A 24,942-nucleotide genomic window follows, 5' to 3' on the forward strand; every position below is an offset into this window, starting at 1 on the left:
GGTAAATATAGTAAATAAGATAACCCTTCACATACTTCCTAAGACTAAGGTTCAAAATAGGATTTCTAATTCACACAAATATATGAATATTAAGGCACATATATAAATCAGCTAAATATCTATTAGTAACATTTACTTTCTTGATTTACAAAGTTTGTATTACATGCAATATTACTTTCCAACAATTGTTTCTCCACACTCTCACTTCATGCAACAGTATTATTCAAACTGAATCTTCACTGCATCTTCAACATCACTATCTTTGTCATCACTAGAAGCACTTTATAAGTCACCTACCATTAATTAATCAGTACAACTACAATGCTTAGTGTGGTGCTTGGCACATGGTAAGTGCTTAATAAGTCTTAGCTTATATTATTTTTAGCTAACTGTATCTAATTTTCTAGAATTTATCACCCTCCTTTCCCAACCGTTTAAACTATTTTGAGATATAGCAGTTTCTGATTCCATGCATGATGCTCACAGTAGGATATTCACTTGAAGCCACATGTACCATTCACATAAAATTAGGACACTTTTTTAATGTCATAAAAATCAATAAACTACATGACACAACCAACTCCACACATTACTATGGTGTAAATGTCTTCTAAAAAACTTCTTGGGGGGCAGGGCGGGGCAAGATGGCTGAGGAGGAGGGTCCCCAGCTCACCTGGCCACACCAACTAACCTACATGGCTTTTAAATCATCCTAAAAACCTACGGATTCGACCTGACATTTAAAGAGAGAACAGCTAGAATGCTACAGAGAGAAGGGTTTTAGCTTCTAACAAGGTGGGAAAGCAGAAAAAAATTAAAAAGAATCAAGTAGGAGGGGGCCACTGCAAGGAACCAGGCTAAAGCTAGGCTGCGAAAGCCTCCAGGGACAGGAAAGCCCAGCCCCAGAGAAGCAGAAACTTTAAAAATCTGCACTGCATTCCTGCTGTAGGGAAAGGCGCTTAGCAGGGAAACTGGGCAGGATCACTGGAGGGGCAGTGGAGCCTCCAGTTTCCTGGAGTCACTAATAGAGGAAGCACGCCCAGTGGAAATTGCACCACAGACTGTGGGCTGATCTTGGTAAAGGGCTAGATAGCGCGTGCACGGCGGGGCCTCCGGAGAAGCTCAGGGCAGAGAGGTCTACGCCATGCTGCCTTCGGAAGCCGTGGATAAAGGAGCACGAGACCAGCAGTACAGGGCCTAGATGCCTGGACAACGAGCAGACACAGCCCCAGATCCTGCACTCCCCCTGGAGGAGGTGGAGTTGAGGAGGACACAGGACAGAGAGGACTCTCCTGCTGCCGGGCACCCCTGAGCCGTTCAGATGAGCACCCACCACCACCTAAGAAGCATCCAGGACAGCATGCACTGGGAGACTGCAGTAGTTACTACGGGCTGGCCGCCGCCAGTGTGTCTGTTCCTCCTTGTGTCACCCTGTGCCTGGAACGGGGGCCCCAGGGAACTGGGCCAACAGGATAACCAGCTCCCACTGGGCCTGGCACCCGGCATGAGGCAGGGCAGCTCCAGCAGATGCACACACCTGAGAACCAGCACAGCAGGTCCTCCACCAGAAGACCAGCTCTAAGGGCAGGGGAAGAGCAAGTTCTTGACCCAGAAGCATGGGAAACCCCGAGGGGAAGTCGAAGGAGTTACAGTATATACAACCAGAGGAATCATCTAGGGTGAAATTTACTTAGGTCTTGTTGGATATTCTTGATGGAGCCCATTCATACAGCGACTTTGCACTGAGCAAAATGACTAGAAAGAACTCACCACCAAAGAAAGAATCAGAAACAGTACTCTCTGCCACAGAGTTACAAAATTTGGATTACAATTCAATGTCAGAAAGCCAATTCAGAAGCACTATTATAAAGCTACTGGTGGCTCCTGAAAACAGCACAAAGGATTCCAGAGACGTCATGACTGCAGAATTCAGATCTAATCAAAACAAAACTAAAAATCAATTAAATGAGATGCAATCCAAACGAGGTCCTAACGACAAGGGTTAATGAGGTAGAAGAACAAGTGAGTGACATAAACGACAAGTTGATCACAAGGAAGGAAGTTGAGGAAAAAAGAGAAAAACAATTAAAACACCATGAGGAAAGGTTAAGGGAAATAAATGACAGCCTCAGAAGCAAAAGTCTACATTTAATTGGGGATCCAGAGGGCGCCAAAAGGGACAGAAGGCCAGAAAGCATATTTGAATAAATCATAGCTCAGAACTTCCCTAATTGATGTAGGAAAACAGTCATTCAGATCCAGGAGACAGGGGTACACCCCCAAAATAAAAAAAAAAAAGTTCAACACCTCGACATTTAATAGTGAAACTTGCAAATTCCAAAGATAAAGAGAAAACCCTTAAAGCAGGAAGAGACAAGATACCCCTAACTTATATGGGGAGAAATATTAGATTAAGAGGAGACATCTCCACAGAGACCTGGCAGGCCAGAAAGGCCTGGCAGGATATATTCAGGGTCCTAAATGAGAAGAACCCGCAGCCAAAAATACTTTATCCAGCAAGGCTCTCATTCAGAACAGATGAAGAGATAAACAGCTTCCAAGATACGCAGAAAGTGAAAGAATATGTGACCACCAAACCAGCCCTGAAAGAAATATTAAGAGGGATGCTATAAAAGAAAGAGGAAGCCCAAAGAAATAATCCACAAAAACAGGGACTGAATAGGTATCATGATGACACTAAATTCATATCTTACAATAGTATGTCTGAACATGAATGGGCTTAATGATCCCATCAAAAGATGCAGGGTTTCAGACTGGATAAAAAAGCAAGACCCATCTATTTGCTATCTACAAGAGACTCATTTTAGACATAAGGACACCTAGAGCCTGAAAATGAAAGATTGGAGAAACATTTACCATTCAAATGGTCCTCAAAAGAAAGCATGGGTAGCAATCCTCATATCAGATAAACTAAGATTTATCCCCAAGAGTGTAGTGAGAGATGAAGAGGGACACTATCTAGATCATACTTCAATGTTCTATCCAACAAGAAGACCTAAGAATCATGAATATTTATGCCGCTAACGTGGGAGCGGCCAAGTATATCAATCAATTAATAACCAATGTTAAGAAATATTTAGATAACTAAAAAAAAAATAAAAAAAAATAAAATAAATAAATATTTAGATAACAATACACTAATACTGGGAGACTTCAACACAGCATTTTCTGCAAATGACAGATCTTCTAAGTACATCACCACAAAAGCCAAAAGGACTTTAAATGATACAGTGGAACAGATGGATTTCACAGATATATACAGAACACTGCATCCGAACACAATTGAATACACATTCTTCTCAAGTCCACATGGACCTTTCTCCAGAAGAGACCACATACTGGGTCACATATTAGATCTCAACTGATATCAAAAGATGGGGATTCTCCCCTGCATATTTTCAGACCATAATGCTTTGAAACTAGAACTAAACCAGAAGATGAAATTTGGAAGAAACTCAAACACCTGGAGATTAAAGACCATCCTGCTAAAAGATAATGGGTCAAGCAGGAAATGAGATAAGAATTAAAAAGATTGATGGAAACTAATGAGAATAAAGATAAAACCGTTCAAAATCTTTGGGATACAGCAAAAGCAGTCCTAAGAGGGAAATACAATGCAATACAAGCATCCCTCAAATAACTGGAAAAAACTCAAATACCTAAGCTAACCTCGCACATAATGGAACTGGAGAAAGAACAGCAAAAACCTACACGAAGCAGAAGAAGACAATTAATAAAGATTCTAGCAGAACACAATGAAATAGAGACCAGAAGAACTGTGGAACAGATCAACAAAACCAAGAGTTGGTTCTTTGAAAGAATTAATAAGATAGATAAACCATTAGCCAGCCTTAATAAAATGAAGAGAGAGAAGACTCAAATTAATAAAACCATGAATGAAAAAGGAAAGATCACCACCAACACCAATGAAATACAAAAGATTTTAAAAACATATTATGAGCTGCTATATGCCAATAAATTAGGCAATCTAGAAGAAATGGAAAAATTGTTGGAAAACCAGAAACTACCAAAACTGGAACAGGAAGAAATAGAAAACCTGAACAGGCCAATCACCAGGGAGGAAATTGAAGCAGTCATCAAAAACCTCCCAAGACACAAAAGTCCACGGCCAGGTGGCTTCCCAGGGGAATTCTATCAAACGTTTAAAGAAGAAACCATACCTATTCTACTAAAGCTGTTCCAAAAGATAGAAAGGGATGGAATACTTCCAATCTCATTCTATATGAGGCCAGCATCACCTTAATTCCAAAACCAAAGACCCCACCAAAAAGGAGAATTATAGACCAATATCCCTGATGAACATGGATGCAAAAATTCTCAACAAGATACTAGCCAATAGGATCCAACTGTACATTAAGAAGATTATTCACCACGACCAAGTGGGATTTATCCCCGGGATGCAAGGCTGGTTCAACATTCATAAAAAAATCAATGTGATAGATCATATCAACGAGAAAAAACAAGAACCATACGATCCTCTCAATAGATGCAGAGAAAGCATTTGACAAAATACAGCACCCATTCCTGATCAAAACTCTTCAGAGTGTAGGGATAGAGGGAACTTTCCTCAACATCTTAAAAGCCATCTACGAAAAGCCCACAGCAAATATCATTCTCAATGGGGAAGCACTGGGAGCCTTTTCCCTAAGATCAGGAACAAGACAGGGATGTCCACTCTCACCACTGCTATTCAACATAGTACCAGAAGTCCTAGCCTCAGCCATCAGGCAACAGAAAGAAATAAAAGGCATTCAAATTGGCAAAGAAGAAATCAAACTCTCTCTCTTTGCAGATAACATGATACTGTTCAGAGAAAACCCAAGACTCCACCCCAAGATTCCTAGAACTCATATAGCAATTTGGCAGTGTGGCAGGATACAAAACCAATGCCCAGAAATCAGTGGCATTTCTATACACTAAGAATGAAAGTGAAGAAAGTGAAATGAAGGAGTCAATCCCATTTACAATTGCACCCCAAAGCATAAGATACCTAGGAATAAACCTAACCAAAGAGGTAAAGGATCTATACTCTACAAACTACGGAAAACTTCTGAAAGAAATTGAGGAAGACACAAAGAGATGGAAAAATATTCCATGCTCATTCATTGGAAGGATTAATATTGTGAAATTTTCAATACTACCCAGAGCAGGGATCCCTGGGTGGCGCAGCGGTTTGGCGCCTGCCTTTGGCCCAGGGCGCAATCCTGGAGACCTGGGATCGAATCCCACGTCGGGCTCCCGGTGCATGAAGCCTGCTTCTCCCTCTGCCTGTGTCTCTGCCTCTCTCTCTCTGTGTGTGTGACTATCATAAATAAATAAAAATTAAAATAAAAAAAAAATACTACCCAGAGCAATTTACACATTTAATGCAATCCCTATCAAAATCCCATGGACTTTATTCAGGGAATTGGAACAAATCATCTTAAAATATGTGTGGAATCAGAAAAGACCCCTAATAGCCAGGGGAATATTTAAAACGTAAACCAGAGCTGGGGGCATCACAATGCCTGATTTCAAGTTCTACTACAAAGCTGTGACCATCAGGACAGTATGGTACTGGCAAAAAAAAAAAGAGACACATAGATCAATGGAACAGAATAGAAAATCCAGAAATAGGCCTCAAGTCTATGGGCAACTAATATTCGACAAAGCAGGAAAGACTATCCTCCTGGAAAAAGGATAGTCTCTTCGATAAATGGTGCTGAGAAAATTAGCCACGTGCAGAACAATGAGCCTAGACCATTCTACATAAAGATAAACTTAAAATGGATGAAGGATCCAAATGTGAGACAGAGTCCATCAAAATCCTAGAGGAGAACACAGGCAACACCCTTTTGAACTTGGCCACAGCAACTTCCTGCAAGATACACCTATGAAGGCAAGGGAATCAAAGCAAAAATGAACTATTTGGACTTCATCAAGATACAAAGCTTCTGCACAGCAAAAGAAAGAGTCAACAAAACTAAAAGACAACCTACAGAATGGGAGAAGATATTTGCAAATGAAATATCAGATTAAGGGGTAGTATCCAAGATCTATAAAGAACTTATTAAACTCAGCAGCAAAGAAACAAACAATCCAATCATGAAATGGGCAAAAGACATGAACATAAACTTCACAGCAGAAGACATAGACATGGCCAGAAGCACATGAGAAAATGCTCCGCATTACTGGCCATCAGGGAAACACACATCAAAACCACAATGAGATACCACCTCACCCCAGTGAGAATGTGGAAAATTTAAAAGACAGGAAACAACAAATGTTGGAGAGGGTGTGGAGAAAGGGGAACCCTCTTGCACTGTTGGTGGGAATGTGAATTGGTCCTGCCACTCTGGAAAACTGTGTGGAAGTTCTTCAGAGTTAAAAATAGACCTGCCCTAAGACCCAGCAATTTCACTGCTGGGGATTTACCCCAAGGATACAGATATAGTGAAAAGCTGAGATACCTGCTACAGCAGCAATGTCCACAATCGCTAAACTGTGGAGGGAGTCTAGGTGTCCATCGAAAGATGAATGCATAAAGAGGCTGTGGTATTTACATACAATTGAATATTACTCAGCCATTAGAAATGACAAATACCCACCATTTGCATTGATGTGGATAGAACTGGAAGTATTATGCTGAGTGAAGTAAAAGTCAATTGGAGAAAGAAAAACATTATATGGTCTCATTCATTTGGGGAATATAAAAAAAAGTGAAAGTGAATAAACGGGAAAGGAGAGAAAATTAGTGGGAAGTATAAGTGAGGGTGATAGAACATGAAAGACTTCTAACTCTGGAAAACAAACAAGGGTCAGTGGAAAGGGAGGTAGTTGGGGGTTGGGGTGACTGAGTGATGGGCACTGAAGGGGACACTTGTTGGGATGAGCCCTGGGTGTTATACTATTTGTTGGCAAATCGAACTCTGATAAAAAAAAAGTATACAAAAAAAAATTTCAGTGATATCCAATAGGTAAAGTAGTGAGGTCCACCTTAGGAAAAAAATTAGTAAATTTACCTTAAATTTTTCTTTGTCATCTGATTGTGTCAGGTGACTTCTATAAATATGCAAAACTACCAATCAGATCATTTCAAATTAATGTATTTTCTCTCAAAAAATTTTTTTAAATATACTACTGAAAGAACAACAGTTAATATATTAGATTTTATAAGGACTGAATTTTTTTTTTCTGAAAGACTATTTTGGAGAAAAAAATCTTGCCTTATATTTGGGAATGTAATGACAAAATGGAATCAAGTATATATAGTACTTTTCAGCCCACATATCTATGTATATTTAAAAAGTGTTCTCTATATTTTGAAGGCATTGGAAGAACAGTAACTAAAATGGTGACTGCATAATTTTTGTTAAATAAAAATAGGCATTAATATTACAGAAGCTTATAGTTTTCTTCAATGTAGGGTTATTACAGAATACAAAATACAACCTAGTAGATTAAAAATGAAATAAGTTTACCTGGTATTCCTTTAGCCAGGATAGTATTCCTGAAAAGCTAAAACTGGCCCAGTTTCCTCCATAGTAGCTTCTTCTGTAACAATAAAAAATAAGAGTAAAGTCACTGATCTCCATCAGCAAACCACCCTGGACCCTTCAAATCATCTCAATACTGCTACCACAAAGTTCAAACATAATTCGGATTTTGGAAATATTAGGCTGAAATAAATGTGGGCCTCTCAGATCCCAAAAGTAACTTTTCATTGTATAAGGAGTTAAAAATCTCTTTGCCCTCCTTAGAGTTTTCTCCACTGATCAAATGGTTGTAAACAGTGTCATATGGGCATTGAGGAGGGAACATGAACAAACTTAACTCCTGGGTTTAAAAAAAATGGATGAGGAGAAAACCTTGGTATGAGCTCAAGGAAAGCCAATGAAAAAAACTGCTAAGTTTTCTATAAACAACTAAATATCCACGATCACCACCACCTTGAACCCCATAACCCAAGCCAACATATACAGCCACACACACAACTGTCTACTCTAGAGCTAGTGGCTCTGTGTTATTTTTAGCCTTCAGGGCCAAAAATAAAAGTAGACCCTGGGACACAGTTACTCACTTTTGTGATAAGTAAAGCAAGAACAATATTCCAGCTGATAACTAGGTGAACTATTATTCTTTATTCCACAGCCCTGTGAAGATCATCATTCTGTTTTAGAGATCCTAGAGGTCTTCTAATTAGAATGGGGTAAACCTGGTAGACACTGGACTTCTGATTAACTTCCTTAAGTAGATTTGTGGAGAGCAGAATTCTCTAATTCTGTACTACTTATTGGGCTTTCCAGTTCTTGCAAAACTCTTCAGGTTTATTGATTATTTATATAATGACCCCCAAAGTACACTCAGTCCCACCTACAACATCCATTCTGGTTCTGGAGTGGGACAGATTCTTGGCGTGGTTTTTGTTCTCATTTTTGCTTCTCTGTATCTTTCTCTAATGAAATAGCTCTTTTTAAAATGAGACAAAAACTGGGGCACTGGGTGGCTCAGTCAGTTAAGTGCCTGCTTTTAGTTCAGATCATGATCCTGAGGTCCTGGAATCACCTCATGTCGGGCTCTCTGCTCAGTGGGGAGCCTGCTTCTCAATTTCCCTCTGCCTGCCAAGCTGCCTTCTTGTGCTCTGTGTCAAATAAATGAGTAAAATCTTTAAAAAATAAAAACAAAAATAAATGAGATGAAAACTAAAACCTTTAATATCCAAAATTACACATCGATAATGCTACTGGAGATCCCCTCAATATTCCGATATATTTCTCCTCAATCAAATGTTGACATAAGCCTGCAGAACAGTCAGACTTTGGGCTTAAGTATTTTACCTATAATCACTGTTTCTGCTCTAAGAGAGAAAATGGCTAAATTGAACATCTGTGAAAATAGGTCTATTAATACATATCACTTCTTTACTTGTAATCTGATAGTTCTCTTAGAGATAATGCAAATTCATATACCACCCAGAATCTCTAATGGGCTTTAAAATTTAGATTGAATTTCAGCTATATTGGCAATTCTAGATGGCCATCCTTGCTCACGTGTTGGATCAGGAGACCTGGAAGATGTGATCCCTTGGGTCAGAGAGAACAGTGGAAGGAGAAGGTGAGCAACGGCCAGTAAAGAGAAGACGGGGGTGTGAAGAGAAAGGCATGATAGAACTAGTGGTCTTTTCCATAGAAATGTATATCCTCTTCTCCCTTGCCTGAGAATACACTTCTACCATTCCTTCCCATCCTCTAAATATAACACTCAATAAAACTAGAAAACATCCTGGGTTGTTAAAAAAAAATAAAACTGTCTTTATAATTTTTGTTGAGATATTTAGATTTTAAACCACCATAAGTTCATAAATAAGAGATTCTGAATACTGGATAAAAGGTTTTTTTAAAAAGATTTATTTATTTATTCATGAGACACACACACACACACACACACACACACACACAGAGAGAGAGAGAGAGAGAGAGAGAGAGAGAGAGAGAGAGAGAGGCAGAGACATAGGCAGAAGGAGAAGCAGGCTCCTCGCAGGGAGCCTGTTGCAGGACTCGATCCCTGATCACGACCCAAGTCGAAGGCAGGTGCCCAATCACTGAGATACCCAGTTGTCCCTGGATAAAAGTTTTAAGACTGAAGTAATTATTTTTTATTGGATACACCAACTTATAAGTAATAAATACACATTAGAAATCTGACACTAGGGTAGACAAAGGTTTCTTAGGTAAGACACAGTAAACAACAAAACTACTGATAAAGTAGAATTGATCAAAATGAAGAATTTCTACACTAACTATATCATTTTAAAATTGAATAGGCTAGCCAAAACTAGAAAATATTCATAAAATATATCTGACAAAAGACTGGTATCCACGATATATAAAGATCTCTTTCAATTATATGACAAATATTAAAATTTTAAAATGGGCAATGGGCTTAAACACATTCACAAAGGAAGATATATATGGTTAATGAGCATATAAAAAGGTCTCAACATCATAAGTCATTAGATAAGTAGACATTAATCCACAGCAATACCACCCTGAACATGTCCAGTCACCTACGATCCTGGATGCTAAGCAGGGTTGGGTTACACTGGTACTTGGATGGGAGACAAGTACACATTAAATTAAGCATAATGAAACACCATTATATATCCACCAGAACAGTTAAAATTTAAAAAAATGACAATACCAGATGTTAGTGTAGATGGTCAGAACACTCACACATTTTAGTGGGAGTATAAAATAGTACACTTTGGAAAACTGGCAGTTTCAGAAAAAATTAAACATTATTTTTACCCTATGACCCAGTAGTAATTCCATTCCTAGATATTTACAAACCAAAAAAGTATGTGTTCACAAAACACTTGTACAAGCTTTGTCATAGTAGCTTTATTACTTAATAGCTCCAAACTGGTCAGAGTCCAAATCTCCATCAACAGGTGAATGGATAAATAAGTCAAGGTATATCTAATGAAAATGAATACTGTTAACACAGATGAATCTCAAAAAAGTATGCTAAGTGAAAGAAGCTTTTACCCAAAAAGAGTGCATTCTTAATGAATCCATCTATATGTCATCTATATGACATTCTAGAACAAGTTAAATTAATCTATAGTAAAAAATATCCTAAGAGTAATCACCTTGAAGGGTGGGAGTAAGAGTAAGACTTGACTTGGATAGGGCATGAGAGAACTTTCTAGAGCAAGGACAATATTATCTTAAGAGTCTTAGTTACACAAGTGTATGCATTTCCCAAAACTTACCAAATGGTACCCTTAAGATCTGTGCATTTCACACATGTAATTTTATCTCAAAATACGAACCATCCTGAACTCGAGTTAATAAATATGCATGAAGTGTTCCAGACTGAAGGTACTAGACTGTGTACAACTTACTTTGAAATATACAAAAGAATAAGATGGAACAACGGAAAGAAAAATGAATACATAGGCAGTTATGGAATAAAGCAAATAGAGCAAAATGTCAATAGTAGAATCCAGGAAGTGATACCTATTCATAGTATAATTTTCTCAACTTTTCTGTCTGAAAATTATAATAAATTGTTAGAAAAACAAAAGTAACCTGAGTTTTCAAACACTGACCAAGATGTGCCAATTTCAAAGCATTTTCTGCAATTATCAAAACCCTAAAAATAGTCTTCAAAAATGCAATCTTGAAGTTTCTTTCCATTATTTAATGACCTAAAGTCAGTTCATAGTCAAAATCTTTTTCCCCTATACTTGGTCATGCTTTTTGAGTTCTACAGTGTTCTAGTATTTTTCCACACAGCTCACATTTTCAACTTTTCCTGTTGATACACTCTTAACATCAGCATCTGGAGATCTCATTCAATGTATATACAAGGTGAAACATGGTTTTCATTACTGTAGTCTTTCTCACAAAAGAGGGTAACATAATTATTAATAAACCTGCTATAAATCCAATGCAGATTTTTACTAAGTTTGTTTTGGTATTTGTACAGTTCTAAGTATGATTTATATCCTTAAAAAGAAAGCAAAAGACTTTAGGTATCAAAATCAATATGGCAAAAAGAAAAGGAAAAAAATCAATGTAACATTCTAATATGTGCTCTAGAATATAACAAAACCTAAGTCAACCAAATATTTTCTTAAATTTTATCTTTAAAAATACAGCTTCAGAACCCTGATATTCAAATTCAATTTATAAACTACTATTTCCACTCTCTTTAAAAGTGTTTGTGGAGGGAATAACAAAGCTAGGTTACTGGTTCTGTTTTCAAAAGCCCACAGATCAGGATCCCTGGGTGGCTCAGTGGTTGAGTGCCCGCCTTTGGCTCAAGGCCTGATCCCGGATTCCTGGCATTGAGTAGCACATTGGGCTCCTTGCAGGGAGCCTGTTTCTCCTCCTTCTGCCTGTGTCTCTCATGAATAAACAAATAAAATATTTAAAAAAAATAAAATAAGACTCCACAGATACAATTTATTTTAAGGACAAAGTGAGAACTTCCTGACAGAAAAAAAAAGAGAGAAAAAAAAGGGAATGGAACATTTTCTGCCAATTTTTTGACACAAACTGCATCTCTACATCAAATAAAGGAAAAAGTAGTTTATGAAGAAGGACAATGTTTAACTCTAATGTCAGGAACACTATTATATATGGTGAAAAAACTTCCTTAAAACTAGAATCTCTTTGTAGAACTAGAAGACTATTCACAGAATTTAAACCACAAATATAAAACTAATATTTAGGACGCCCGGGTGGATCAGTCAATTAAGAGGCTAGGCCAATTTTTTATTTTGGTTCGGTCATGATCTCCCTATCCTTGGATCAAGCTCATGATCTGGTACTATGCTTCGTGAGCAATCTGCATGCCTCCCTCCGTCGTTGGCCCTCCCGACCATCCACACCATGAGCACTCTCTCTCTCAAACAAATAAATCTTAAAAAAATAAAAATAATAGCTAAAGCCCTCGAAAGTTTCATGACGGTAAAGTGACCTAAAATTTTCAGCTAAAATAGTAAAAATCACAAGTGGAAATTTTTATCTTCAAAGATAAAAAAGCCCAATAACAATACTGAGGTATAGCTCTCCATTGTGTGAAATGCTGACCTTAAAACTGTAGAAAAAAATCATTTTAATCTTCGTTTTTTAAAATTTTTTTTATTGGAGTTGAATTTGCCAAAATACAGCATAACACCCAGTGCTGATCCTGCCAAGTGCCCCTCTCAGTGCCCATCAACCAGTCACCCCAACCCGCCGCCCACCTCCCCTTCCACTACCCCTTGTTCATTTCCTAGAGTCAGGGGTCTCTCATGTTTTGTCAGCCACACTGATATTTTCACTCATTTTATCTACTTTCCCCTTTATTCCCTTTCATTAATTTTTATATTCCCGAAATGAATGAGACCATATAATGTTTGTCCTTTTCCAACTGACTTCTTTCACGCAGCATAATACCCTCCAGGTCCCTCCACGCTGAAGCAAATGGTGGGTATTTGTCGTTTCTAATGGCTGAGTAATATTCCATTGTATATATACACCACACCTTCTTTATCCATTCATCTTTCGATGGAAAACAAGGCTCCTTCCACAGTTTGGCTATTGTGGACGTTGCTGCTATAAATATCGGGCTGCAGGTGTCCCAGCAATCACTGAATCTGTATTTTTGGGGTAAATCCCCAGCAGTGCTATTGCTGGGTCTTAGGGCAGGTCTATCTGTAACGCTTTGAGGAACCTCCACACAGTTTTCCAGCATGCCGGGACCACTTGACATTCCCAACAACACTACAAAGGGGCTCCCCATTCTCCACATGCTCTCCAATATTAGTTGTTTCCTGTCTTGTAAATTTTCCACATTCTCACTGGGGTGAGGTGGTATCTCATTGTGATTTTGATTTGTATGTCCCTGATGCCCAGTAAAGCGGAGCATTTTCTCATGTGCTTGTTGGACATGTCTATGTCATCGTCTGTGAAATTTTTGTTCATGTCTTTGGCCCATTTCATGATTAGATGGTTTGTTTCCTTGATGCTGAGTTTCATAAGTTCTTTAGAGATCTTGGATACGAGCCCTTTATCTGATAGCTCATTTGCAAATATTTTCTCCCATTCCATAGGTTGTCTTTTAGTTTTGTTGACTGTTTCATTAGCAGTGCAGAAGCTTTTTATTTTGATGAAGTCCCAATAATTCATCTTTGCTATTGTTTCTCTTGCCCTAATAGATGTATCTTGCAGGAACTTGCTGTGGCCAAGATCAAAAAGGGTGTTGCCTGTGTTATCTAGGATTTTGATGGAATCTTGTCTCCCATATAGATATTTCATCCATTTTGAGTTTATCTTTGTGTATGCTGTAAGAGAATGGTCTAGTGTAATTCTTCTGCATGTGGATGTCCAATTTTCCCAGCACCATTTATTGAAGAGACTGTTTTTCTTCCAGTGGTTAGGCTTTCCTGCTTTGTTGAATATTAGTTGACCATAAAGTTCAGGGTCCACTTCTGGATTCTCTATTCTGTTCCATTCATCTATGAGTCTGTTTTTGTGCCAGTACCACACTGTCTTGATGACCACAGCTATGTAGTACAACCTGAAATCCAGCGTTGTTATGCCCCCAGCTCTGGTCTTTTTTTTAATATTCCCCTGGCTATTCGGGGTCTTTTCTGATTCCACATAAATCTTAAATTTGTTCCAACTCTCTGAAGAAAGTCCATGGTATTTTGATAGGCATTGCATTAAATGTGTAAATTGCCCTGGGTAACATTGACATTTTCACAATATTAAACCTTCCGATCCATGAGCATGGAATATTTTTCCATCTCTTTGTGTCTTCCTCAATTTCTTTCAGAAGTGTTCTGTAGTTTGTAGGGTAGACATCCTTTACCACTTTGGTTAAGTTTACCTAGGTATCTTATGCTTTTGGGTGCAATTGTTAACGGGATTAACTCCATAATTTCTCTTCCTTCAGTCTCATTGTTAGTGTAGAGAAATGCCACTGATTTCTGGGCATTGATTTTGTATCCTGCCACACTGCTGAATTGCTGTATGAATTCTATCAATCTTGGGGTGGAGTCTTTTGGGTCTTCTATGTAGAGTATCATGTCATCTGTGAAGAGGGAGAGTTTGACTTCTTCTTTGCCAATTTGAATGCCTTTTATTTCTTTTTGTTCCTGATGGCTGAGGCTAGGACGTCTAGTACTATGTTGGATAGCAGTGGTGAGAGTGGACATCCCTGTCTTGTTCCTGATCTTAGGGGAAAGGCTCCCAGTGTTTCCCCACAGAGAATGATATTTCCTCTGGGCTTTTCGGAGATGGCTTTTAAGATGCTGAGGAATATTCCCTCTATCCCTATACTCTGAAGAGGGTTTTTTTTTTTTTTTTCCACCCTGAAGAGTTTTGATCAGGAATGGATGCCGCATTTTGTCAAATGCTTTCCCTGCATCTTTTGAGAAGATCATATGAATCTTGTTTTTTCTCTTACTGATATGATCAATCACATTGATTGCTTTACTAGTGTTGAACCAGCCGTGCATCCTGGGGATAAATCCTACTTGGTCATGGTGAATAATCTTAAAGTATTGTTGGATCCCATTGGCTAGTACCTTGTTGAGAACTTTTGCATCCATGTTCATCAGGCATATTGGTCTATAATTCTCCCTTTTGGTTTAGTCTTTGGTTTTGGAATTAAGGTGATGCTGGCCTCATAGAACAAGTTTTAGAAGTATTCCATCTCTTTCTATCTTTTGGAACAGCTTTATTAGAATAGATATTTTTTCTTCTTTAAAAATTTGATAGAATTCCCCTGGGAAGCCAACTGGCCCTGGACTTTTGTGTCTTGGGAGGTTTTAGATGACTGCTTCAATATCCACCCTGGTTATTGGCCTGTTCAGGTTTTCTATTTCTTCCTGTTCCAGTTTGGGTAGTTTGTGGTTTTCCAGAAATGCGTCCATTTATTCTAGATTGCCTAATTTATTGACATATAGCAGCTCATACTATGTTTTTTAAATCGTTTGTATTTTCCTTGGTGTTGGTAGTGATCTCTCCTTTCTCATTCATGATTTTATTAATTTGAGTCTTCTCTCTCTTCTTTTAAGGAAGGCTGGCTAATGGTTTATCTATCTTATTAATTCTTTCAAAGAACCAACTCCTGGTTTTGTTGATCTGTTCCACAGTTCTTCTGGTGTCGATTTCATTGAGTTCTGCTAAAATCTTTATTAACTCTCTTCTTCCACTGAGTGTACGATCTATTTGCTGTTTTTTCTCCAGCTCCTTTAGGTGCAAGGTTAGCTTTCGTATTTGAGTTCTTTCCAGTTTTTGGATGGATGCTTGTATTACCATGTATTTCCCCCTCAGGACTGCTTTTTCTGTATCCCAAAGATTTTGAATAGTTGTATCTTCATTCTCATTAGTTGTCATGAATCTTTTTCATTCTTCCCTAATTTCCTGGTTGACCCTTTCATCTTTTAGCAGGATGGTCCTTAACGTCCATGTGTTTGAAGTCCTTCCAAACTTCTTCTTGTAACTTACTTCTAGTTTCAAAGCATTATGGTCTGAAAATATGCAGGGGATTATCCCAATCTTTTGGTATCGATTAAGTCCTGATTTGTGACCCAGTATGTAGTCTATTCTGAAGAAAGTTTCATGTGCACTTGAGAAGAACGTGTATTCAGTTGCATTTGGATGTAAAGTTCTCTAAATATCTGTGAAATCCATCTGGTCCAGTGTATCATTTAAAGCTCTCGGTTCTTTGGAGATGTTGTACTTAGAAGACCTGTCGATTATAGAAAGCGCTATATTCAAGTCACCAAATATAAGTGTATTATTATCTAAGTATGTCTTAATTTTGGTTATTAATTGATATTCTTGGCAGCTCCCACATTCAGGGCATAAATATTCATGATAATTAGGTCCTCCTTTTGGATAGATCCTTTAAGTATGATATAGTGTCCCCCTTCATCTTTTACTACAGTCTTTGGGATAAATTTTAATTTATCTGATAGAAGGATGACTACCCCTGCTTCTTTTGAGGACCATTTGAATGGTAAATGGTTCTCCAACCTTTTATCTTCAGGCTGAAGGTGTCCTTTTGTCTAAAATGAGTCTCTTGTAGACAGCAAATAGATAGGTCTTCCTTTTTTATCCAGTCTGAAACCCTGCGCCTTTTGATGGGGTCATTAAGCCCAGTCATGTTCAGACTTACTACTGAAAGATATGAATTCAGTGTAATCATAATATTTATTCAGTCCCTGTTTTTGTGGATTGCTTCCTTGGACTTCCTCTTTCTTTTACAGAGTCCCCCTTAATACTTCTTGCAGAGCTGGTTTGGTGGTCACATATTCTTTCAATTTTTTTCTATCTTGGAAGCTCTTTATCTCTCCTTCTATTCTGAATGAGAGCCTTGCTGGATAAAGTATTCTTGGCTGCATGTTCTTCTCATTTAGGACCCTGAATATATCCTACCAGCCCTTTCTGGCCTGCCAGGTCTCTGTGGAGAGGTCTGCTGTTAACCTCATACTTCTCCCCATAAAGATTAGGGATTTCTTGTCTCTTGCTACTTTAAGGATCTTCTCTTTATCTTTGGAATTTGCAAGTTTCACTATTAATTGTTGAGGTGTTGAGCCGTTTTTATTTATTTTAGCGGGGGATCTCTCTATCTCCTGGATCTGAATGCCTGTTTTCGTCTCCAAGTTAGGGAAGTTCTCAGCTATGATTTGTTCAAATACATATTCTGGACCTCTGTCCCTTTCAGTGTTGTCGGGAACCCCAATTAAACTAGAGTTTTTCCTTCTGAGGCTGTCATTTATTTCCCTTTACCTTTCCTCATGATCTTTTCATTGTTCTTCTCTTTTTTCCTCAATTTCCTTCCTTGCCATCACCTTGTCTTCTATGTCACTCATTCATTCTTCTATCCTGTTAACCCTCATCGTTAGGACCTCCAGTTTGGATTGCATCTCATTTAATTGATTTTTAATTTCGGCCTGATTAGATCTAAATTCTGCAGTCGTGAAGTCTCTTGAATCCTTTATGCTTTTTTTCTAGAGCCACCAGTAGCTTTATAATTGTGCTCCTGAATTGGCTTTCTGACATTGAATTGTAAAACAAATTTTGTAACTCTGTGGGAGAGAAGACTGTTTCTGATTCTTTCTTTTGTGGTGAGTTTTTCCTTCTACTCTTTTTGCTCAGGGCAGAGTGGCCAAAAACAAGTTGTACTGGAAAAAGGAGAAAAAGAGAAAGAAAAATGGGGGGGGGGGGGTGTTTGGTGGGAACAGGTGACTTGGTGACCCTACTCTTTCACCATCTTAATTGGAGCTTTTTTAATAAATCCTTTGTGTTCATGTGTGTTCTCATCAAGACGAAAACATTTAGTTAACTAATGATCATTTTTTTAAAAAGCAACTGAAGAGATTAGAGTTCAACAAAACATATTTTGAAAAATGTTGCCTTAATTCATATTAATGGGAAGAATAAAAATAGGATAATACACATTATAGATCATTTTCCATTCACTACCACTTAATGTTCACAAGAATCCTGAGAGATTTCGTGCTATAATTATCCACATTTTGCAATTAGGAAGGAAAACAACAACAACAATTAAGAAGTTCAGCATCTTACTTAACTCACTCAGCTAGGAAATGGCCTGGATTTAAGCCCAGGGCATATCAGACCCCAAAGTCTACTCTTTCCACTATATGCACTGTCCTTTATAATCTTTAAATTCATAAATGTAAGCATATAATAAATATCCCAGAATCTAATTTATTCTAACTAAAGGCAATGAATCTGTTTACAGACATTAGACAGAATGAAGTCTAATTTTTGTTCTGCTTCTCCAATTCATCTGGACAATAAAAATGGGAAAATATTTCACGACTACATCTACTCTAATGCCAGAGTTGGAGAGACTATTCATTTCCAGGACCTAAAATACAACCAATTTTATTGCATTTCTCAACTTTAATGTGTGCAAATATCTTTCTGTATATGATAAAAGTAGGAAAATAATAGTGTGGTATGTCTACTAGTATTGATTTACCTGCTATTAAAGAGTACAATATACTATGCACATTAGAAGAGAATCTATTCCATTTAAATTGATTGGAATACTATAAAGAATCATGACACGTTTTAACCTTCCTGGTTGACAAATAACAAACAAGAGAATATATTGGATTTACTCCCTACACAAATTCTCCTTTACTAAAATCTCCACATACCCGATATATAAGAAAGCCAAGTTCCTCTCACAATCCACTCATTCCAAGATCAAACAGGTGGAGCCTTGGTGGTAGACTATGCAGATGCAATTCTAATGTTACAGAGGAAGACCAGCCCTTACTTGGTTTTAAAAGCATCCCATAAGGTTACATTCAGTTGCTTTGGCAGTCAAATCAGTCTCCCAGAATCAAATATTCCAGGCTGAGTCCCCAGTAATTAGGGCTAGACAGAGACCTTCCTATGTTGACAGTTATTAGTCACTGACACTAGTCTACCCACTCAAATCCATTTTTAGACAACCAAACTAGGTAGATGAGTATGTAATGTACACAGACAGCCCTTAATTCTTGTTTTTCACTGTGATCTCATCTATTCTTTACTGACTGAACTATCACTCCTCTGCTGATGGCTTACAAATTGCTATATCCCATCTGAGCATCTCTGGTAAGCCCCAAACTCAGCTACTTTGGGGCTGAAACTACAGATGAATCATCAGCTTACTGGACAACTCCATTCATTAAATATCCCTGATTAACTTGAATCTCTAAATGTTGAAAAGTTAATTTTATTATCTTTTACCCGCCTCCATGTACATCCTACTGGGCCCCCGCAGTGACTCTTCAAGGTTAAGTTGTACACTAGCCACATCTTACTGACGAAAACAACTTGATATAACTAATCATTGTCAGAGTCACTATGTGAATTAGGTCTTTTGACCATCAAGTCCAGTATTTGCATCTATTTTCCAATCCTACAGCTTATCTTGGAGAAAAAGCACAGGCTTTGTTTTCAAATGGACCTGGGTTTAAATCCTGGTTCTTCCCCTAACAGACATGTGACATTAGACAAGCTATTTCAATTCTCTTAATTTGTTTCCTTATCTCCCAAAGGGGAAAAATTATACTTCTTTTAGAGAAAAGTATTAAGAATTAAATAACAATATTTATAAACTACTTAACACAGTACCAACCAAATATTCCATAAATGTTAGCTATCATTATTATATCACATCATCTCTTAATAGTATACAACATGTAGAATGCTAGATTAGGTTAAGGTAATTAAAATTACTTTCACTCATAAGTTAGTGCCACAGACATCTTGAGATCTCTTTAACATGAGAGAATATGGAAAGGAGAAAACTAGAGATGCCTGGGTGGCTCTCAGTGGTTGAGCATTTGCCTTTGGCTCAGGGCATGATTCCGGAATCTGGGATCAAGTCCCACATCGGGCTCCCTGCAGAGAACCCACTTCCCCCTCTGCCTATGTCTCTGCGTCTCTCATGAATAAATAAATAAAACTTTTTTTTTTAAAGGAAAGGTGAAAACTACAGCAACACTTGATTCTTTAATATCTCATATACATTTTCTCCCACCCCTACAAGAGACCACTGATTTTTCCTTTATCTAAATAATAGAAGGTAGAGGACTTCTGCAAGATGGTAACATAGGAAGATCCTCAAATTCATCTCTTCCCAAGTACACACCAAATGTATAGTTACATTTGGATCATTTCCTTCTGAAATATATCTGAAAGCTAGATGCTTCTCCACAACAAAGAATGAAAAAAAAAAAAAAAACTGCAGCCAGATAGTAGGAGAGGTAGAGACACAATCTTGCCAAAACCTTACCTATCCTGATGCTGGGACATGCAATAAAAAGGGATCTCACAAGTCCAGTGCTTTTCAATATGTACATACTACTAAGCAAAAACTACTTACTAATCAACAATTATTTAAAGACAAATGGACTAAATTCTCTTAACAAAAGACAAAGAGTTCCTGAAGAATGGATAAAAGCACAAACCACCTATGGGTGCCTAGGTGGCTCAGTCGATTAAGCGTCTACCTTCAGCTCTGGTCATGATCTCAGGGTCCTGGGATTGAGCCCCACATTGGGCTCCCTGCTCATTGGGGAGTCTGCTTCTCCCTCTCCCCTAACCCCTCCCCTCCCTTGTGCTCTATTTCAAATAAATAAATAAAATATTTAAACAACAAAACAAAACACAAGATGATCTACATACTGCATAAAACAGACTCATTTCACAAGGAAGGACAAAGACTGAAAGTGAAGTAATAAATTACATTAATAAAGTATATTGCATGCAAATGGAAACAAAATGATGCTATAGCTATACTTATATCACACAATTTTTTTATTTTTTAATTTACTTTTTTATTTAAATTCAATTAGCTAACATATAGTGTATTAGTTTCAAATGCAGAGTTCAGTAATTCATCACTTGTATATAACACCCAGTGCTCATTACATCACATGCCCTCCTTAATGCCCATTATCCAGTTAGCCCATCTGCCCAACCACCTCCCCTCCAACAACCCTTTGTTTCCTATAGTTAAGAGTCTCTTATGGTTTATCTGTTATTTTGTTGCCCTGTTATTACTTGTTTATTTAAATTCAATTAATTAATACATATTAGTTTCAGAAGTAAAGGTCAGTAACTCATCAATCTTATAGAATACCCAGTGCTCATTACATCATGTGTCATCCTTAATGTCTATCTCCCAGCTACCCCATTCCCCCAACCCATTCTCCTCCAGCAACCCTGTTTGTTTCCTATAATTAAGAGTCTCATATGATTTGTCTCCCTCTCTGATTTCATCTTATTTTAAAAAATAGACTTTAAAACAAAGAATGTAATAAAAGACCAAGAGGGATACTACATAATGATAAAGGTGTCAATCCAGCAAGAAATTATATATGCACCCACCATAAGAGCACCAAAAGATACAAAGCAAATATTAGCAGACGTAAAGGAAATAATGGCAGCAATACAATAATAGTGAGGGACTAACACCCCACATACACCAATGGATAGATCATCCACACAGAAAATCAAGAAGGAAACACTGGCCTTCTCTAACACATTAGACAAAGTGGACTTAAATGACATATATAGAACATGCATTCATTCCAAAGCAGCAATTCTCAAGTGCATGTGGAATGTTTTGCAAAACAGATCACATATTAAGCCACAAGTCTCAATAAATTTAAGACTAAAATTATATCAAACATCTTTTCCAGCCACAAAAATATAAAACTATGAATCACAAGAAGAAAGCTGGGAAAAAAAATCATGAATATGTGGAGATTAAACAACATACTACTGAACAACCAATGGGTCAATGAGGATGTCAAAAAATACACTGAGACATGAGGCACCTGGCTGGCTCAGTTGGTGAAGCATATGACAATTGACCTCAGGGTTGTGGGTTCAAATCCCACATTGAGTGTAGAGGTTACTTTAAAAAAATAAAATCTTTAAAAAAGAATACACTGAGAGGCAGAAGAAAACTAAATCAAGGAATCAATCCCATTTACAATTGCAACAAAAAACTTAAAGATACCTAGGAATGAACCTAACCAAAAAGGCAAAGGATCTATATGCCAAAAACTATAGAACACTTATGAAAGACATTGAGGAAGACATAAAGAAATAGAAAAACATTCCATGCTCATGGACTGGAAGAACATATATTGTTAAAATGTCTATGCTACCCAAAGCAATCCACACATCAATTCAACCCCTACCAAATACCATCAACATTTTTCATAGAGCTGGAACAACTCTAAAATTTACATGGAACCAGAAATGACCTCAAACAGCCAAAGGAATGTTGAAAACGAAAACCAAAGCTGGCAGTATCACAATGCTGGACTTCAAACTCTATTACAAAGAAAGCTATAATCATTAAGACAGTATGGTATTGGCACAAAACAGACACATAGATCAGTGGAACAGAATAAAGAACCCAGAAATGGACCCAAAACTATATGGTCAAATAATCTTCAACAAAGAATGTACAATGGAAAAAAAACAGTCTCTTCAAGAAATGGTACTGGGAAAATTGGATAGCCACATGCAAAAGAAAGAAACTGGGCCACTTTCTTACAATATACACAAAAACAAACTCAAAATGGATGAAAGAGCTAAATTTCAGATAGGAAACCATCAAAACCCTAGAGGAGAAAACAGGCATCACCCTCTGACCTTGGCCACAGCAACTTCTTGCTAGACAAGTCTTCAAAAGCAAGGGAAACGAAAGCAAAAATGAACTACTGGGACTTCATCAAGATAAAAACTTTTGCACAGCAAAGGAAACAATCAACAAAACAAAAAGGCAACCTACAGAATGGGAGAAGATATTTGCAACGGTCTTATCAGATACAGGGCTAGTATCCAAGATCTATAAAAAAGTTATCAAACTCAACATCCAAAAAACAAGCCAGTCAAGAAATGGGCAAAAGACATGAACAGATACTTCTCCAAAGAAGACATACAAATGGCCAACAGACACATGAAAAAAATGCTCAACATCATTCAGCATCATAGAAATACAAACCAAAACAACAATGAGGGGAGGAGGGGCAAGATGGCGGAAGAGTAGGGTCCCCAAATCACCTGTCCCCATCAAATTACCTAGATAACCTTCAAATCATCCTGAAAATCGACGAATTCGTCCTGAGATTTAAAGAGAGAACAGCTGGAATGCTACAGTGAGAAGAGGTCGCACTTCTATCAAGGTAGGAAGACGGGGGGGGGGGGGGGGGGGGAGATAAAGAAACAAAAGGCATCCAAGGGGGAGGGGCCCAGCAAGGAGCCAGGCTAAGGCCGGGGTGAGTGCCCCCAGGACAGGAAAGCACTGTCCCAGAAAAGCAGGAGCTTCACCAATCTTCCCGGGCCGAAAGGCACTCACAGGGAGTTAGAGCAGGACGCCAGGAGGGCGGGGATACCCTCAGGCTTCCTGGGACACTAACAGACACCTTCGCCCCAGGAAAAGTGCACCAAGCTCCCTAAAGGGCTGCAGGGCACGCACGCATTGACCCAGGAGCAGATCCGAGGGGCTCGGGCTGCAGCTCCCCAAGAGGGGGCTGCGTGTCCCTGGAGGAGCTCAGAGGCGGCTCCTGCAGAGGAAGAGGCTCCGTGCAGAGGGGGCTGCACGGCTCCAGGAGCAGCTCGGAGGGACTCGGGGGGGGCGGCTCCCCGGAGAAGCACAGAGGCGGCTGTGCGGTCTGACCACAGTGTCATCTGGGATCCGGGACACAGCCCAGGATCCGACCTCCCCCGCCCCCACAGGCAGAGGCCGGGAGGGCACAGGACAGCAAGGACACTCCTGCCCAAGCTGACCAGATCAGTGGCCCCGCCCCCGGAGCATCCAGGCCGCTGCAGACTGAGAGCTCCATAGTTACTACGGGAGCTGAATCCAGGGATCCAGAGCTGGCCACACCACTGAGGTTGTTCCTCCTGGGGCCTCACGGGGTAAACAACCCCCACTGAGCCCAGAACCAGGCAGGGGGCAGAACAGCTCCCCCAAGTGCTAACACCTGAAAATCAGCACAACAGGCCCCTCCCCCAGGAGACCAGCTAGACGGACCGGTTCCAGGGGAAGTCAAGGGACTTAAAGTATACAGAATCAGAAGATACTCCTCCGTGTTTTTGTTTTTTTTTTTTTTTTCCTTTTTGATTTGTTTGCTTCCCCCACCCCTTTTCTTCCCTTTCTTTTTCTTTCTCTTTTTCTTCCTTTTTTCTTTTTTCTTCTTTTCTTTTTTCTTTTTCTTTTCTTTCCTTCTTTCTCTCCTTTCTTTTTCTCCTTTTCCCAATACAACTTGTTTTTGGCCACTCTGCACGGAGCAAAATGACTAGAAGGAAAACCTCACCTCAAAAGAAAGAATCAGAAACGGTCCTCTCTCCCACAGAATTACAGAATCTGGATTACACTTCAATGTCAGAAACCCAATTGAAAAGCACTATTAGGGATCCCTGGGTGGTGCAGCGGTTTGGCGCCTGCCTTTGGCTCAGGGCGCGATCCTGGAGACCCGGGATCGAATCCCAAGTCGGGCTCCCGGTGCATGGAGCCTGCTTCTCTCTCTGTGTCTCTGCCTCTCTCTCTCTCTCTGTGACTAACGTAAATAAATAAATAAAATTAAAAAAAAAAAAGAAAAGCACTATTATACAGCTACTGATGGCTCTAGAAAAAAGCATAAAGGACTCAAGAGACTTCATGACTGCAGAATTTAGAGCTAATCAGGCAGAAATTAAAAATCAATTGAATGAGATGCAATCCAAACAAGAAGTCCGAACAACGAGGGTTAACGAAGCGGAAGAACGAATGAATGACAAAGAAGAAAAGTTGATGGCAAAGAGGGAAACTGAGGAAAAAAGAGACAAACAATTAAAAGACCATGAGGATAGATTAAGGGAA

At 38.7% G+C, this 24,942-nt stretch overlaps 1 protein-coding gene across 3 annotated transcripts in view; it reads right to left on the reverse strand.

The window, feature by feature from the left end:
- Positions 1–24,942, reverse strand: part of CHM (CHM Rab escort protein) — a 244,222-nt gene that overhangs the window by 185,849 nt on the left and 33,431 nt on the right. For all 3 annotated transcript variants that reach the window (XM_035711636.1, XM_035711637.1, XM_025431816.2), the window contains exon 3: positions 7,503–7,575. In XM_035711636.1, the coding sequence (XP_035567529.1) occupies positions 7,503–7,575 (73 nt within the window). The remainder of the gene's footprint in view (positions 1–7,502; positions 7,576–24,942) is intronic.

Source organism: Canis lupus, chromosome X (assembly GCF_003254725.2).
Source record: "Canis lupus dingo isolate Sandy chromosome X, ASM325472v2, whole genome shotgun sequence".
NCBI classification, from domain to species: Eukaryota; Metazoa; Chordata; class Mammalia; order Carnivora; family Canidae; genus Canis; species Canis lupus.